At 40.2% G+C, this 17,152-nt stretch overlaps 3 protein-coding genes across 12 annotated transcripts in view; 2 read left to right on the forward strand and 1 right to left on the reverse strand.

The window, feature by feature from the left end:
- The window catches only part of brd4 (bromodomain containing 4), a 29,093-nt gene extending 25,212 nt beyond the window's left edge, over positions 1 to 3,881 (forward strand). For 6 of the 7 annotated variants that reach the window (XM_071204027.1, XM_071204024.1, XM_071204023.1 and 3 more), the window contains 4 exons: positions 1 to 104; positions 270 to 475; positions 1,128 to 1,404; positions 1,838 to 3,881. The exon at positions 1 to 104 is cut by the window's left edge and continues 27 nt beyond it. In XM_071204027.1, the coding sequence (XP_071060128.1) occupies positions 1 to 104; positions 270 to 475; positions 1,128 to 1,404; positions 1,838 to 1,906 (656 nt within the window). In that variant the 3' untranslated portion in view covers positions 1,907 to 3,881. The remainder of the gene's footprint in view (positions 105 to 269; positions 476 to 1,127; positions 1,405 to 1,837) is intronic. The other variant, XM_071204026.1, reaches the window with a different exon arrangement.
- Positions 3,882 to 6,604: 2,723 nt separating this feature from the next.
- Positions 6,605 to 12,342, forward strand: lpar2a (lysophosphatidic acid receptor 2a). Of its 2 annotated transcripts, XM_034088567.1 has the most exons (6): positions 6,605 to 6,645; positions 7,110 to 7,293; positions 8,823 to 8,873; positions 9,418 to 10,170; positions 10,807 to 11,066; positions 12,115 to 12,342. In XM_034088567.1, the coding sequence occupies exons 1-6, from the start codon at positions 6,625 to 6,627 to the stop codon at positions 12,205 to 12,207; spliced, it is 1,362 nt and encodes a 453-aa protein (XP_033944458.1). In that variant the 5' UTR covers positions 6,605 to 6,624; the 3' UTR covers positions 12,208 to 12,342. The 2 variants fall into 2 exon arrangements, with proteins under 2 accessions (XP_033944458.1, XP_033944459.2); XM_034088568.2 differs by lacking the exons at positions 6,605 to 6,645; positions 8,823 to 8,873 and having other exon boundaries at positions 7,138 to 7,293.
- Positions 12,343 to 15,839: 3,497 nt separating this feature from the next.
- The window catches only part of pbx4 (pre-B-cell leukemia transcription factor 4), a 28,851-nt gene continuing 27,538 nt past the window's right edge, over positions 15,840 to 17,152 (reverse strand). For 2 of the 3 annotated variants that reach the window (XM_034088582.2, XM_034088580.2), the window contains 2 exons: positions 16,498 to 16,584; positions 15,840 to 15,918 (listed from right to left, as the gene is read on the reverse strand). In XM_034088582.2, the coding sequence (XP_033944473.1) occupies positions 16,541 to 16,584 (44 nt within the window). In that variant the 3' untranslated portion in view covers positions 15,840 to 15,918; positions 16,498 to 16,540. Of the gene's footprint in view, positions 15,946 to 16,497; positions 16,585 to 17,152 lie in introns of all 3 variants that reach the window. The other variant, XM_034088581.2, reaches the window with a different exon arrangement.

The following is a 17,152-nucleotide window of genomic DNA, read 5'->3' on the forward strand; positions in this document are numbered from 1 at the left end:
CTGTGATCCGCTCCTCTGAGTCCAGTGGACCGCCTCCCTCTCTGCAAGACAAGGACAAGTTCAAGCAGGACTCCAAGACACCTATTGCCCCCAAAAAGGTACAGGTGGGTGTAATTAGTCACTTTAAAAAAGTATCTTCTACACATCTCCCAGTTCTTAACGTATGAACTTGATGGTACTGCATCTTGAAAGGTTTTTGAACATTACCGATATTAATGGAACTTTTCTTGCTGTCTATCTGACTGTCTGTCTGTGTTTGTGTGTCTCAGGATGTCAAATTGAAGAACATGGGCTCATGGGCCAGCCTTGCCCAAAAGTCCACATCCACACCCATGTCTGCAGTGAAGTCATCGAGTGACAGTTTTGAGCAGTTCCGTCGAGCGGCCCGGGAGAAGGAGGAGAGGGAGAAGGCTCTGAAGGCCCAGGCCGAGCAGGTGGAGAAGGACAGACAACGCAGAGAGCAGGACAAACTACGGTAAGGTTGTCGCAAGACAAAACAGAGGGCTGCAATGGTTACCTCAAAGTAAACATTGAAAGACTATAGCAGCGGAGCACATGCTGACTGTAAATAGTTGTATTTTTACTTCAACAAAGCATATAAGTCATTCGAAAAATAAGTTTGTGAGGCTGATACACTTTGTTGTGTTGAGTCCATCTAATTACAGATTGAGCAAAGCTTCAAAGACCCTTTGCGTTATACAGTTTCAAACTGTAGTGTTGATGTAACACTTTCAACAGCAGACAGGTGTTATCATTGCACTTTTGTTGCTGACTGTATTTACAGTCTGATGATGAATGATGCCAGAATCCCTGTATGATGAACAGATGTATTATGCCCTCTAGTGGACATGCTGCAGCCCATTTGATAGATTTTAGTGTAGTAAAGAATAGTGAGACTGATTTCCAGAGAAAGCTTTGCTCACCAGTCTTTGCTTCTTATGTCAGTTTAGAACTGTTTGCTTAAGCCAAGACATCTCTGTATTCTATGTGTTTTTGAGTCGTAGGTGATCTTGTTTTATTATAAGCACAGCCATTTTCTAAAACAAAACCAAAAGTGAACCCCTTACAGCAATGTGAGAAGCATTAGATTCCTCCTGGTGTAAATGATTTTCCTGAATGTTTTCCAGAGGGCGGGATGAAGAGGACATCATTGAGCCGACCAGACGGGTGCACGAGGAGCCGCGCCGGCGTCAGGAGCAGCAACACATTCAAGCTCAGTCGCAGCAGCAGCAGCAGCAACAACAACAACAACAACAACCGCAGCAACAGCAGGAGCCCCCGCCTGCTGCCATCCAGCAGCCTCCTGCCCCCCCGACCCCGCCTCAGCCCGCTGCACAGAACCCACTCGACCAACAGAGGGAGCTCGCTCGCCGCCGAGAGCAGGAGAGGAGGAGGCGAGAAGCGGTGAGATAACTGTGTTTACGGAAATAGTCAAATGATAACTGTAACATAGTCTAAAAGATATAGATTATAGGGATGGGAATTTGAAACCAAATGTATATTCTAATATTCAACCCCCCAAAAAACAGTTAACCGAATGTACATATCCTATACATTACAACAACAACAACAAAAGTTTACTAACCTGGTTGAAATATCTCCACACATTACTCTGTTTTGACGCCATGTTTGTTGTGTAGGACGTTACACTTGTTTTTTTTCTCAAGATATTTAAAATGGCACTATCGTATACATTTAATTAATCTATTTGATAATATGTAATCAACTTAGGCACCCCTCCCATCAAAAAAAAGTAATAAGTGATTGTGGGAGTGGGAGTGGTTTCCCAGAAGCAGTGAATGTAGAGGAAACGCTAATTGTTCTTCTCTCCTTTCAGATGGCAGCAACAATTGACATGAATTTCCAAAGTGACTTAATGGCTATCTTTGAGGAGAACCTGTTCTGAGAGGAGCGACCGAAACGTAACTGCAAAAAAACAAAACAAAACAAAAAACTTGCATTATGTAAACTTCCTCGAAGGAGAGACGCTTGGCGACCACGCACCCCAGAGGGCCACGGACTATCTGTAGCCGTGACGACCCTCGGAGCGAGGACTGAGGCTGAGGACGCCCAGCTCGCTCTGCCCTTGTGGAGCGGACACACAACACATGGGGATCCTATTGGATGTCACATCCTGGGAATTTGGCATTGCCTGCCTGATGTAACAGGAGGAAGAGGACTCCTGTTGGCACAGTTTGCCTTTTTTCACTTACAGCGTGCGTGGGCGCAATAAATCGCAGGAGAAGAGACACCCTAATAATTATGAAATGCTCTGATAATGTACTGACAGACTGTGCAGACGTGTTTTTGAAACTGCCAGATGTCTGAGGTGGTGAAGAAGACTGGTGTTTTATGTTTTGTTTTGATTGTTGTAAGTGAACAAATGAAATGGTCGTCGGGGCAACTTCCATACTGTATATCGTGTATATTTCTCAGCAGAGAAGGTACAGTTTGCCTTACACCTCTTTCCTAAACAGACCATTGTGTACTGCACACGTTGACAAAACAATAACATTTACAACCAGGAGGAGAAGCAGTGCAGACCTTTTTTCATCATCTAGTATCTACTGTAAAGAAGTATTTTCTTATACTACAATAACTGTTTATTTTCTTTTTCTTCTTTGGGTCGTCATACCTTCACACTCCTACACCTCTGTCTATGCCAAACTACCCATTATCTTTTATGCTAAATTACTTGTCCTAAAACACGGTAGGTAGCTAGAGACAAAAAAAACTGAATATATGCATTATCATAGTTCCTGCAAGTATTTATCAAAGACAGCATCAGTTTTCATCCTGCCTTTTATTTTTCATTTAAAGCTACACTTGTTAGCAGTAAAGGGGAAAGGGCCGGACGTTTCTGTGCTTTAGTTGGAATATGATTTCACTAAAAGTTTAGCAACATCCTTTGTATTACATTTGAAGACATAATGTTGGAAATGTTGATATCATTGGCGTGTTTGCAACAGTCACACTACTGGATCAGTCAAGAAATGAGATGAGGAGTCCCTTGCTGTCCTCTCTGTTGGCGCTCTGATCTTAGCTAAGGGTTAGGATCAAAGTGCCGGCAGCAGGAAGGGGACCATCGGGAATAAGACACACACACACCCCTCTGTAGCTGTTACTTGAATCTGGTTTAGTAAAAAAATGACTGGAAGGAGCTCCCAGTTAGTTTTTGCATCAAACCTCTTGTAATTCACTGAGGGCACACTGTCAACAGTACGAAAAGAAAAGACAAGCAGAAATTTGAAAAAACTTTAAAAACAGTTTTGATTTATATCTTTGTTCTTGTTCAATAATAGTGGATGTGAGTTATAATTCTGTTATCGGAGACATTGTTTGGACCAGGGATGGGTTAAAAATCTGAATGCATCTCGTCCTCTTCACTTGTCTCTTATGGTGTTTTTCTCCAGTGCCTGTATTGTATTGCAATTCTCGTTGGCTTATATTACACTTCAAGGGGTTTAGAAAGGGGGCGGGGCAGGATTGGGCGTGTAATATTTGAGATGAGAGGGAGATTTTTTGAAAGAGTTTGTGTAAAAAAAACAAAAAGGAAAAAAAAATAAGGAAAAGACAGCGTTTTATATTTTACCCGTTGTCAATATTCGGGTTTTAAATCTAGTTTTAGCTGGACTTCTATGAGTGTACACATCTGACAACTACTTTCTCATTTGTTCAATCAGCGGATTTTAGGTAGATATGTTTCAGCGTTGCCACACTAGCGTTTGAGTCTGGTCTGTGAGTGTGACTGTGTACATTTGGACGGCTGTGTGACTGTGTTTTGTTTTTGTTCAATTTTTTAAAAGTGTGTGCTGCAAGAGGCATGTTCCCCGATGTAGATAAGCATTCTATTGATGAGGAGAATAAACAGATGAACTTCAGGAGAACTTGTTTCTATTCTTAAGTCACCTTTTAATTTCTATGAAGACTACCATATATGAATATAGAATTTTAATTATTAGCCTGATTTTGAAAGAGTAAAAAAAAAAACTTCATTCCTTTTTTTTAGCCTTTTTTTCTTTTCACAATAACTGTTGGACATAATGTGCCATGAGTTCTTCACAGAATGTGCTGACCCGCAGCTCAGCCCAGAGTTTGCTTTATTCAGGTATTTTATTTTGTGTTACATTTGTTCTGTTTTGGAGGTTTTGTTCAAACATTTTCCTCGATTTCTTTTTTCTCTTTTTTTTTTTTTGGTATGTGAGTGGTATATCGAGGTCTCTGATTCAGTCTGTTATGATCATTGAATAAACTCATCTCTTTTATAGAAAATAAAAAATAAACTAAAATCTATCTCTTTTTTTTCTCAAGAGGGGATCTTTTCTTGTCCGGGCAGTTTAAGTGGTGCCAACCTGTGCCTAGCAACCATTATCGCTAATAATGGTAGTACAACAATTTTACCCTAACTTTCAGTCGACAATAAATACTCAAATATACAATTCAGCTTTTGGCTGAGTCAATGTTTTTATTTTAAATATTTCCCGAATAATTGTCTACTTTTTTGTAGTCTTAATTCCTAAATATAGCATCAGGTATATTACAGATTTTTGTTATGCTTCTTTTTGCCTTCTGTATCTCATGCAACCTCCAGCTCTCATTCTTTTTCTGTTTATGTGACGGGACATAGAGATGCACCATAACCTTAGCCTAATTCCCAACATTTGGATGACAACACACTTCAGTTAACTTTTACAGTTAAAAATGTAAAATAGGAAAACATGAACACGGCATTAGTTGTTTAGCGCAAGTGTAAAACATCTAACGTGTCTTTGTTTGTAGATTGTGAAAATCACCATGCCTGTATCTGCAATCCCATCCTTACTGCTTAAAGATGACACAGGATGGACTGGAGCTGGAACTTCTGGTACTGTTGATCTGATTTTGACCGGCTGTGGTTTTACATCCATTACATTGCCTAAGTTAGCAGAATACATGCATTTGGTTTTGTTTAGGTACAATTGGTACACATGCACAGTTTATTGTTACCGTCATAACTAAATCAATGTTATTTTATTTTCTGTTAGGTTACTGAACTTATTGTATTTTATTTGATCTAAAACTCACCAAATCTTGAATTTCAATTCTCAATTATACAGGAATAATCCAAATATTTAGATCATTGTTTTATTAAAATAAAATGTACAGTTTTCTTAAGGAATTTCCTAAAGCGTACAAAATGTAACTTTTGGTTGCATTTCAACAAATGTTTTTGTCACCTTTTTTTACATACTTGGATTGGATATTATAAAATATCTTTCCATTGGATTGATTTATTTTGAAGAAATGTTTCCGGAATGGTTAGTAGGCTATGCTAGTTATTATGTCGTATTTAGCGGTGGAGATCAACAGTATTCCTCAAGCGGGCAAAGTAACACACAGCTATCAGTTTATCTAATCTTTATTATTGCAATGAATCAACAATTACATTTTACTTTGATAACACAGAAAATACAAGATAAGCACTCTTCATCCACATTACACATGTAACGACAAGACTGTTTTACAACTGTCCTTTTGTTTTGAAGACAAATTGCGTATGTGTTTACACTGGCCTCTTGTGGCCACAGTGAGGAAGAGCGAAACATTAAACTGCCGGTGAGCATTTCAAATTGATGTGACTTATACAACATTACAACACTACGTGACATTCAGACATACATATTTTACAGCATATACTTATTATGATTATATAAGAAAGCATTTTTTTAGAGAGATCTACAGAACAGAGATAAGCTAAATTGCGCTTTATTTTACATCAATCCTATGCCCTCCACAACTCTTTTAAACCACAGATACCTTTAAACCGAAGTTTACTAAGGTAAGAACTATGTTCCACTGTTCATATACAATATTTATTGTGATTTAGACGTGCCATTCTCAAGTTTTTGGAAATCGCCATCGGCTATGTAAGCTAGCTCGCTACTGTTAGCTTCCTTTACAAGCCATCACATCACCTCAACTAAACAAGATAAAAACAAAAGAAGAAATAATTTAAATGAATAGATATCTGCATAAATATATTTATTATCACCACTGGGGAATTTGTATGGTTTTATGTTATTTAAATATGTCGTAAAAATTAATGGTGCATCATAATTGTACAACTTAATATTGTAATCTCTGTAATCAAAAAAGTAGTAAATTATTTCATAAAATGTAACGTAGTTAAGTTTAAAAAAAAGTTAAGTTTAAAAAAAAAAGAAATTGAACTATTGATGTCAAATTCTGACAGTCTCACAAATTCTTAGACAATGTATTGTAGTGTAACTTGATGTAGTTCTTCACAAGAGGGCCGAATAATCATCATTCTCCTCAGCTTATTATCAAGGCAGACACTAAATAAAACTTCCTTCATATAAAATAACATGTAGCCTATATGTTACATATTTATATGTTATTCTATATGATCAAATGTTTCTATTTGTATTCATACTATTATGACCATTAACGATGTTCCTGTTAATTAGTAATAATTAAACTAAATTTGAGTTTTAAACGATAACGATAGGGTGCAGATTCTGGCCGTGACCACTAGAGGGCAGTGGACACAAACAAAACCTAGCGTCAAGTCAGACAAAACAAAACTGACATTAACGGCAAATACCTTCAAAATAAAAGAAGCGAATGACACATATTCGGTTAAAAGTAAGCAACATATGTTTGCTTTTTAGAGACTATCATATGTATCCTTATTGAAACTTCTAAAACATATCAGTGTAAAAGTCTGGTAAATTACTGAACATGTTGAATTTACTCTCCCTATCTCAGTCAAAAGTGCTTTTGGTTTTTTATGTTGTGTTGCTTTCAGGTGCTCCACCTAAATGTCTTGGGGTTATTGAAGGTCCTACTGACTTTTTAATCTATGTTTAACTTCAGCCACTGTTTTTGCGTCGTGACGTTTTTTTTTTACATTGTAGGCTACTGCTTCTATACATAGTTTCAGTGTTAGGTTAAAATGTCACAAACCACCCACACAGAGCTTTAAAAGGGAAGTATTTCAGTTTGAGCCAAAACTATTGGAGTGACTCACAATTGGTAGCAGACATTCAAATCAAATGTCCTCTTTTGAGATGCAAAAAAACCTACAGCTGTATTATCCGATATTTCAGGCTGCAGGGTGCCTCTCGCTGCCTGTGTGGGCTCCAGCTGATCCGAGTGAGAATGATTCAGAGAGGCGTCGACTTGAATTGACAGACGACAGCAGAGCCAAGTGTGTCATCAAATGGCAGCGAGCAACTCCGGTTTCATGTCGGAGTCGGACCTGTCTGAATGGAGGAGACTATAAGAAGGGCGGTAAGTTACAACTAAATACACCTTTCCTTTACATACACGCTAAACATAAAATAACTTTAATGCAACAGTTTCTGTTTAAGAGTTGAGCGTATCCAGTATCAGCACGTTTCACTGTAAATTAAAACGCGTCACAACAGGCGAACTTTTTTATATTTTCAGCCATTTTTCTCTTGTTTTTCGTTAATTAGTTTGCCCCCCACAGTACAATCTAAACTCGTGTTAAATTGTTGTATCGTCGTTTGCTTTCTAATGTCACTTAACAAGATGTTTTTTTTCGCGGTTGAAATCTGAGGGTTGGCTGTTGCTTCTGTTTTTGAGCTGTTGGTCGGACACTTGTTATTTGCTCTGTGGGAATTTGTAATGGTGCTTTCTTTCACTGTTTACCCACTGTTAAAGATACAAAGAAAACACGAAGAGTTAATTCACCCTCCTAATTTATTGGAATACATAATCACCATAGATGCCAACCTTTCCAAATCCACAAGAGGTACGTTTGCGTAAATTAGGTAATCAGAAGAAATGGAACCCCAGAAATTACATGTATAAACCATGTATTCAATTAACATATATTGCATCATTTTATTCATTTTTTCACAAAAAGTGGTAGTTTGGTAAACAGTGACATCAACGACATGTTTAGTCTGTAAAATGCCCGAAAAGTAAAAGAATGGGAGATAAATATCCCAAAGTCTCCACATTTTATTATATTTGTAATGTGTTTCTGGTCCTCTTTCAGTTGAGACAGTGTAGATGAAGGATGTGTCAGGATGTAGCAGGGGCGGTTCTAGAGGGGGGCCAGTGCCCCCCTAACACTGACGTTGGACCCCCCTGTGGCTCCCCTAAAAATGAAAGAAAAAAAAGAAGTTTATGATTAAACGATTTCTTAGCCGACGGAATAGGCGGAAGTAACGATATTTGTCATTCTAGTCGGACCCATTAGAGCAGGGGTTTCCAACACGTCGATCACGAGCTACCGGTATCTCGCAAGCCCTCAATAGTCCCCACTTTACAAATATGTTTTTTTTTTTTTAACGCAAGCCGTCATCGCCACGGAGGAGCACACAGCCTCTGTGAGCAAGCGAGACAGAGAGAGAGAGCTAGAGAGAGCACACCTTTATCTATTTAATGTGTTGTAAAAAAAAAACTTTCCAATGTGTACTATAGGACAGTATAAAGAATAAAACAGTTTGAAAGGGGAGTGATTAGTAAAATATGCATAAATAAAAAGAAAGAATACTATAGGTAACATAAGATCAGAATAAACAAGTTTAAATGATTTGTTATTGGTTGTGATCATATTGTAAAGATGTTTGGATTATTGAAAAGTATACAGCTCTCTTTCATCTGAGTGTTGAGAGCTGTACCCATAAATTCCATTTGTGCTCAAAGTGCACCAGATTGATGCATTTAACTTCAACATTTAAAAAAAAATCTTCCCGGTGCTGCATGCCCCCGGACCCCCCTAGAGAATGTGAGGTCCACCCCCAAATAAAGCAGGTTAAAATAATTAAATTGCAATTGTCTTTTAGCAAACACTGAAAACGGGTCCCACAGACCCAAACAGCACACAAAGGTTAAAGGTAAGCATATATCAGAAAATACTGCATTAAAACAGTCATTTCCTGCATCTTTCTACTGATAAAGTGTGATATAAATAATGTGCAGGCTTTCAGATTGCTGTAGTTCACTAAACAGAGACATGTTTGGTATTGAAAAAGTGAAAAATTGGGAGATAAATATCCCAAAATGGTATTATATTTTTTGTGTGTTTGTGGTCCTCTTTCAGTTGAGACACTGTAGGTGAAGGATGCTTCAGGAAAAGACCAAACACTGGATGTTAGCGGGATATGTGTACTAAACTTGATTTATATAGCATCTTTTATACAATAATGTAGCCCACAAGTGCTTCATAAAGCAAGAAAAAAAAGACAAAAGATAGACAACAATAATACACTTTCATAAGACTAAAAAACAGTGAACAATAACATTGTAAAAATAAATTAAAGGCACCAGAATAAATAACACAAGATAAAAACAGTTTGGAAATCTCATGACGTACACTTATCCATCCACCTCTTGAAGACAAGTGGTTCCTATTCTTACGTTGCAGTTATGTGTCTACAGTTATGGCCATGGAGAGCAGTTTGTGGAGTACCTGCGACTACAGCCACAATGTCACCTTCTTCTACAACTTGGTGGGTAAGAAGATCAGCGTAGAGTGGGCGCCGCGGGACGTGTTTGTGATTGGACTGGGCTTGACTGTATGTCTCATTGTAGTCCTGGCCAACCTGATGGTGATGGCGGCCATCTCCATGAACCACCGCTTCCACTTCCCCATCTACTATCTCCTAGGCAACATGGCTGCAGCTGACCTGTTTGCAGGGATCGCCTACGCCAACCTGATGCTGCACACGGGCCCCTGGACCAGCACCCTCACCAAGGAGCAGTGGTACATCCGAGGGGCTTTGATCGACATCAGTCTGACGGCCTCGGTGGCCAACCTTCTGGCAGTTGCCGTGGAGCGCCACCAGACTATAATCACCATGCAGCTTCACAGCAAGATGACTAAGCGGCGGGTGGTGCTGCTGATCGTCTGCATCTGGGCTGTGAGCATCATCATGGGGCTGGTGCCCTCGCTGTTTTGGAACTGCGAGTGTGACCTGGAGGACTGCTCCACCGTCGCTCCTCTCTACAGCCGCCGCTTCCTCATCTTCTGGGCAGCTCTCAACCTGCTCACGTTCTTCATCATGGTGGCCATGTACACTCGTATCTTCTTCTATGTGAGATACCAGATTTCACACATGTCCCAGCACAGCTCGGAGATAAGGCACAGGCAGACTGTTTTCAACCTGATGAAGACTATCTCCATTGTACTGGGTGAGAAGCTGTCCGTTCCACTGCTGCATGTTTGTTGTGGGTTAAAGGTCACGTTTATAAGGTTGGGTTTTTATGGCAGTGTAGACTAAGACTTTAATTGTTTTGGTATGACACACTTTACTGTTAATACAACACATTGGGGAATTACAATTATTATTTTAGCAACAAATTAAAAAAAAATATTTGCTTCGTATTCAGAAACTAAGATTTAGTGGCTTTAACATGTATTTAGCTGGCCGCTACATATGAAGATACACTGTCTCAATATTAAATATGCTTTGGCTCTGAGTTGTGTACATGTCTGGATGCTTGCTACCCGTGGCCTAACAGTAACCTCCTCAAACCAGTTTTGCAGCATTCCCTTTCTGTTTGTCAGACCCTTCTGATTACATCATGTACTTGAACACAAAAAGCTGTTAGGAATTTGCCAATTTCTCTTCACAATAAACCTCTGACTATCTTTGTGACTCATCTCCCAGCGGAAAATCAGTTAACGTTGATATTAGGCATCAAGGAACACGTGTGACCTAATGTAGCTGCACTTTAGACAACTGGTGTCATCTTACACGGCTGCATATTTGGAAGATTTTACTTTATTGTTGTTGACTCCCTTTTTTGCCAACCCACATCCTTCAGGCGCCTTTGTGATCTGCTGGATGCCCGGCCTCGTGACGCTCTTACTGGACGGGCTGTTGGGCAAAGCCAGCCACGCCAACGCCTACGAGAAGTTCTGTTTGGTCATAGCCGAGTGCAACTCTCTGGTCAACCCCATCATCTATTCCTTGCGAGACGAGGAGATGCGGAGGACGTTCAAGTGGATCCTGTGCTGCCTGTGTGGGAGGGGGGACAAGCAGATGGAGCTTTCACCTGTCGAGATGTACCCCCCACTGCCAGAGGTCTAGTTATATTAGCACATCTGAAATGATTTACAAGCACAGGCTATAAAATCGAAAGAAAAGGCTCATATTCAGATATCGCTCTTCCGTTACACACACAGCGAGTTTGGCAGGTTTTCATGTAATGCACATGCTGATTTAATATCTAACGCTCAGGTACCCTGTACCCGGAGCGATAGAGAACCAGGAATTCCTCCTCTTCATGTCTTTGTTTCATCTTTGGGTCAAGACTACGTTTATTGAGAAAGAAAACAATTACATGCATAGTTCAGATGGTTTGATCTGTTGGGAAGTATGTAGTAGTATTTTTTTAAAGAACAAGTTAGTGCCAGTTCTCCCCTTTGTGTTGCTGTGGACAGGGCCAGCAGTAATATATCAGTCTTAGTTGAAGTGGATGCTATATTCAGAATATCTTCACTGATTTCCCTTTCCGCCAAACACTCTATGGGAACTTAAGCTAGCTGCCAGAAGTTATATCCACTGCTCTCTTAAAGCCACTAAATTCCTTTTGGCAACAACAAATACCTTGCAAAACATAGAAGTGGCTGATCTTTGTTTTATTTATTTGCTATTATCAGAAATATGTATATATAAGAAGTTGTACACACTGACAGATACATTATCTGCCTCTTCATCACTTTAGGTTGTTATGGTGCGATTTTGGTGAGTTCCAACTAACCTTTTAAAACTCTTTAGGTCAGCCATAACGCAAACAAACGTGCATCTCGTGTTCTGCATGGTAACATTACAGTTGTTTTCTCAATGGAGTCTGGTGGCTTTGAGAACATAAAAGGACAGAAAGGCTTCAGACCCCGTCATTACTTCTGATTCTTTAAACTAGATCCTTGCTGATGAACAACTACTGTAGGTTATACTCCGACCAGAGAAGTGCAACATACAACCCTGCTTCTAACTATCTCTGTAAATTACAAAATCTCGATTCATCTTTAGAAAATGGCATCCTTACTGTACAGTATGTCCTTTTAATTTCAAAACACATTTTTCCATTGTTCTTGATGCCTAATGAATTCTGTTTTGTTTTTTACAGGAAGCTCTTGGCTGTGTCCAGAAGTCAGAAGATCCGGCCGTCTGTCCAGAAACGAACAATAAAGAATCCAGCTGGACGACGCCGGGGGTCTGATGTCTGTAGGCCTGCAACTCAAACAAACCGACGACACATTGTGTAAAATCCTTCTTTGTATTTTCTGCCAAATGACCTGTCATATGTTTGCCATTGGAAAATATATATATATAAAGATGCATCTTTTGAAAATAATTGTATCCATGTCGAACCAATGCTTTCATTCCTCAGTTTAGCGTTTCCTCAGTCTGACGAGGCGGACAGATCCACATGTTGATCCTCGAATGGTGCAATCTCTCCTTTTATTACATTTGACTATCACAAGAGCATTTGTGACAAATGATTAAATGAAACACTCCTAAAATCTGAAATGAAATACTGAAAAATCACACTAAATCATTTTATTAATTTTCTAATAAGAACACTACAATTTGTCATATTCTTCCTTTTTGTTTTACTCTTTCTAGAACAATTCTAAAGTTGAGGTATAAAAGGAGTTCATACAGACTCACAAGTCTGAAAACAGTGGGGGTTATATACAAGAGAAATGGAAAGAGGTAGAGCGAGGGGTAAATACAAGGGAAAGAGGGGATACAAATATACTAATAAAAAACAAAGAAATCAAAAAGGTTTACGAAGCCATTTGGCGCGGTGGAAGTCATTTAGACATTTCAGAATCTAAACGAGATTCAAACATGATTAACCGTAAAAACTTGAAGTTTTCTAGATTTGCAGATGTTGAAAAAATGCAGGGGACCACATGTTTGTGGTCTCATAAATGCTTTTTGCTCTTCTCATTATGTTTGAGGTGAGTTGGCATGAAAAGAGCAAATTGGAGACCATCTGCTTTACGGTGAAGGTCTCTGGATTCAGGGTGTATCAGGAATTGTAACCATTTTAAATGACGTTGAAGTTAACCCCTCAAAGATTCAGTATTAACTTCCTCTCAGTTGTAAGCAAATATACTGCTTGCATATTCTTACAATATTCAGGCATTACAAATTAGTTTCTGGGATTAAATGTCTACAAAACCGGCAACATCTGCACATTTACATGAAGTCATGTCGGATCAGTTTTGAACTGAATGACCCTCCGTGTAACTATTAAAGCTTTTGTAACTCCGTAAACCTAAACTTGAATACGATAAAACTATTTGATACCTCTTTTAGAAAACTAAATAGATTTAGGATTGAATGACAAACAGATGGGTGAATATTCTGATAATTGTGGAGAAGGTTGAGACTGAGGGGAAAGGTTACCCATGGGCCATGAGGCTTTAGGGCAGAGGCCACCTACTATTGTCTCGGTGGAGAATTGTCTTTCCACAGCACCAAATGTCATACCTGTAAACCCTACAGCCACGCGGCTATGTAACAAAAGACCTAAATAATATTCTAAATGGATAGTTATCGTGAATCCTGTGACACAAAGGCCAAATAAAACTGGCATCTCAACCGAACAACAAAGTTTATAAAAGGAAAAATAAAATACTGAAACGTTACACAAACTGTACAGTGACATCCATTACAACAGGTAGAAAAAGGGGAGCATGATCATTTGGTGTGGCGATAACGTTATTCATAAGATACAGTCGTATGAACCGCGATGAGTAACAAAACAATAATCAGATGTGGGATACAACATGTGATCAGCTCAAGTTATTTTCTGTAACATAATTCAAGAAAGTCTTGACGGACACTGCATAAGGCTTTACCTTACTTTCAAAATACTTTGTTAATCACATAAAAGTTAATGTATAAAATAGTTCCAAAGAATGAAAAAACGTTGCAGGTTTGTCTTAAACACGAGTTAAGAGTTTTACTACCCCCCAGTGCTGCCTCTTTTTTGGTAAAAGAGGAGAGAGAGAAGCTCTTGCCCAATTGGCCGTATAACTATAAACAAATGGTGGTTTTGACAGGTGTTAGGGGAAGGGTTACAGAGCATAACTGATACGCTCACAATCTAAATAGAGCTGTGATATGACAGTCCTCACTCCACCCACCCTCCCATGATGCCCCACAACAAAACCCCCAGAAATCAAATCAAGTTGAGGCATGACAACACCACACAGAGACACAGATACAAATATAATTCCCTCCTCTCCTCGAACTGAAAAGGTGGCCGTGCACCAACGTGAGAGAGACACAGAGTAGCATTATTACATTGCTGAACGTGGTATTTTTGGTTTTGACACAACAGAAGGTTGTAGTGTGTTGCCTCGGGCTAACAAGCTTAAATGTTTTCGAGATGGGGAGCAGTGGACCCCACCTGGAGTGTCATTGGCTGGCGGAAGCACCCAGTCTCTACAATGCTTACAAAGGTCAGAGGGCACCAGCCAGTGTGACGAAGACATCCCAAGAGCACTGTACACACGCCCACACACAGCATAGCAATACATGATGCACTTTTTTCCTTTTTGGTCTGACTGTAATAATTATACCCTTTATTATTAATATTATTTTTTGTTAATAAAAACGAAGCTAAAAACTTGGAAGGTTAAATGAAAACAATAATATCACGCCTAGGAGTCCTACATGCATGGAAGACAGTCACGTTTCTAAAGTCATGTCACGTTTGTCCCAATAACACATCAATGCCCCACAATCGTTCCACCTTCTCCTCCTCACGTCATTTAGATGCTTTATTGAGCTCATCTTTGGTGGCGGCTGGTGCATTCTTGGTGAAACAGCATTAGAAAAGTGCCTACAATCAAATAAACTAGTGGACAGAAAGCAAGAAGTAAAGTCTACAAGCCGTCTACCAACACCCTCTATTGGTTAGCAACAAAAAAGGTCTATTAGTTACATCCACTCAACCAAAGGTATTCTCCTCTGCCCATTCCTCTTCCTCCTCCTCCTCCTCCTCCTCCTCCTCTCACCAGCCCTGCTATCACCTGCACTGCCTTGAGATCAGGGACCCCCTTAACTACCTCACGTTTGTGCTCGACACATCCTTTATGTCAGGCTCACTGAAAACTACTGAAAATGTGTGTGGGCATATCTCAATTATTCACTTTGTTTAAATCTCCAGCAGAATGAAGCATCAAGCTATAAGGACTGGAAGATATGACAGTGTCTTGTGTTGAGTTGGCAGAGGGTGGTCTCGGAGGAACAGCTGTGTTGACTGGGCAGCACTTTGGTACGAGCGAGGTGAGCAGAGCCCCCTGGTGATCCGTAGCAACAGTTTGGCTGTCAAACGCCGAGGCTTCAAGAGATACAGGCAATCGCAAACAGCTTTCCAAAGCAAAGGGTCGAGTGCAGAGGTCAACAGCACATGGACAAGCTGTGTGGGTACTGTGAGAAGTTATCGTGCATAATACATAATGTACAGACATCATGATCTTCACAGCTGGGTCAGTGGTTTTCAAAAAGTCTCCGATAGTAAAGATGTTTTCTATCCGTCTCAGCATCGGTGAGCTCCATCCCTCTTTTAGTCAGAGTGAGGGAGCGTCTAGCATCGAGGTGGAGCTGTGGGGGGGGGGGGGGGACAACTCCACCCAACTACTGTTTGGCTGTCCTGTGTTCCAGCACAGTGTGAGTGTGTGTGTGTGTGTGAAATGCGTGCACAGCCTTGTGTGGCTGTCGAGTTGAGAGACGAGGGAGTGGTGGAAAATGAAGACGGAGGATGGCAGTCGGAGCGGGCCGCAGAGGGAACGGAGAGATGGCAGGGGGAGCCACAGAATCAGTTGGAGGCGTCGGAGTGGACGCTGCCAGGAGGACCGGGAGGAGAGGTGACCGGGGGGGGGGTGGTGGTGTCCTGCCAGCTGTTAGCCTGCAAACAGTCAGGGAAGAGAGTGTTCTGCATGAAGAAGGAGTTTTAGAATTAGACGTCTAAATCAGCTGTATTTATGCTGACAGGCCAAAAGATGCAGCGTAAGAGATAACTCACTGTATGCGGACAAATGGTTCGAACTATCAGCTGTGTGTGTGCACATTGTTACACACGCAGAGACAATGACTTAAGTCAATTGTTGTTGTGTGTCTTTTTCTCATCCCCTTCCCCAACATAAATCAAGTTAAAAACAATGGAGGAAGCCAAATGCAACCTGGTTACTTGATATCTCAGATATTTCTGCCTATAAGTAATATATTCCTAAAATGTAAGTCTCTATAATAATTCACCCACAAAGAGAAGCGATTGGCTTATTGTCGCATCCCAGGAAGCATCTCTTAGGTCACATTCAAGATGAACATGTCCTTGATGATAATAAAACTGGCCTACATTCGTATAATAACCATTTATGTTTTTTTAATCATTGTCCAACAGCAACAATTCATTATTTCAATACATAGTTGGAATATTCTTCACATGTAAAAACATTGCTAGAAGAAGCTTTTAGTGTGTACTCACATCCAGGCGGTGAGGGGTGTAGAGGCCACTTCCCGACAGCTCCTCATAGCCGCCCGTCAGGTGTGTAGCACGGTGCAGGGTATCCACCTGCCACACAAAATAGATCCACAACTTTTACCTCAACATTCAAACAACTATACCGCTTTTCTAAACAACCACAGGCTGAACTGAGTAATCCACAAACCTCTGCCGTACGCATCATAGTTCGGACTGCTTTTCTGCCAGTGACACATTTTATTAAAAGTAGTTTTTCAGACAAAGTGATCACTGCATTACGGCAATCAATAAAGCATATCCTATAGCTTCTGTTTATTGTTCAATTTCAACAGCAGAGATGTGTGGACTCCGCCAGACAGTTCACTGCGAGGACATCTAATTGGTGTACATAAGGATATAGAACAAATGGAGAGATGGGGTGGAGGAGTGTGTGGAAAGGGAGGGAAAACAAGGACTAAAAAAGCAGGCAGCAGTTGGAGAGGCAGGACAACTAGAGGGAAAGAAAATGAAGCTCAGCGCAAGTTCTCTAAGGAAGACTGGTATACATTCACTCCGCAGCTGCTTATAATCAGCTCATCACGGGCTTCCTGCTAACCCATTACATTCACCTCAATCTCAGCAGCCAATCACCGAGCTGCAGCCCAACTTTAAAATGGTT

The sequence above is a fragment of the Pseudochaenichthys georgianus genome, chromosome 8, assembly GCF_902827115.2.
Source record: "Pseudochaenichthys georgianus chromosome 8, fPseGeo1.2, whole genome shotgun sequence".
Lineage (NCBI taxonomy): Eukaryota > Metazoa > Chordata > Actinopteri > Perciformes > Channichthyidae > Pseudochaenichthys > Pseudochaenichthys georgianus.

Bases quoted from the DNA above. Each gene is read 5' to 3' on its own strand.
- lpar2a (XM_034088567.1), top strand. From the start codon at position 6,625: ATGACACATATTCGGTTAAAA. The intron at 6,646-7,109 runs GTAAGCAACATA...CCGATATTTCAG, and splicing joins TGACACATATTCGGTTAAAA to GCTGCAGGGTGCCTCTCGCT. The intron at 10,171-10,806 runs GTGAGAAGCTGT...CACATCCTTCAG, and splicing joins GACTATCTCCATTGTACTGG to GCGCCTTTGTGATCTGCTGG.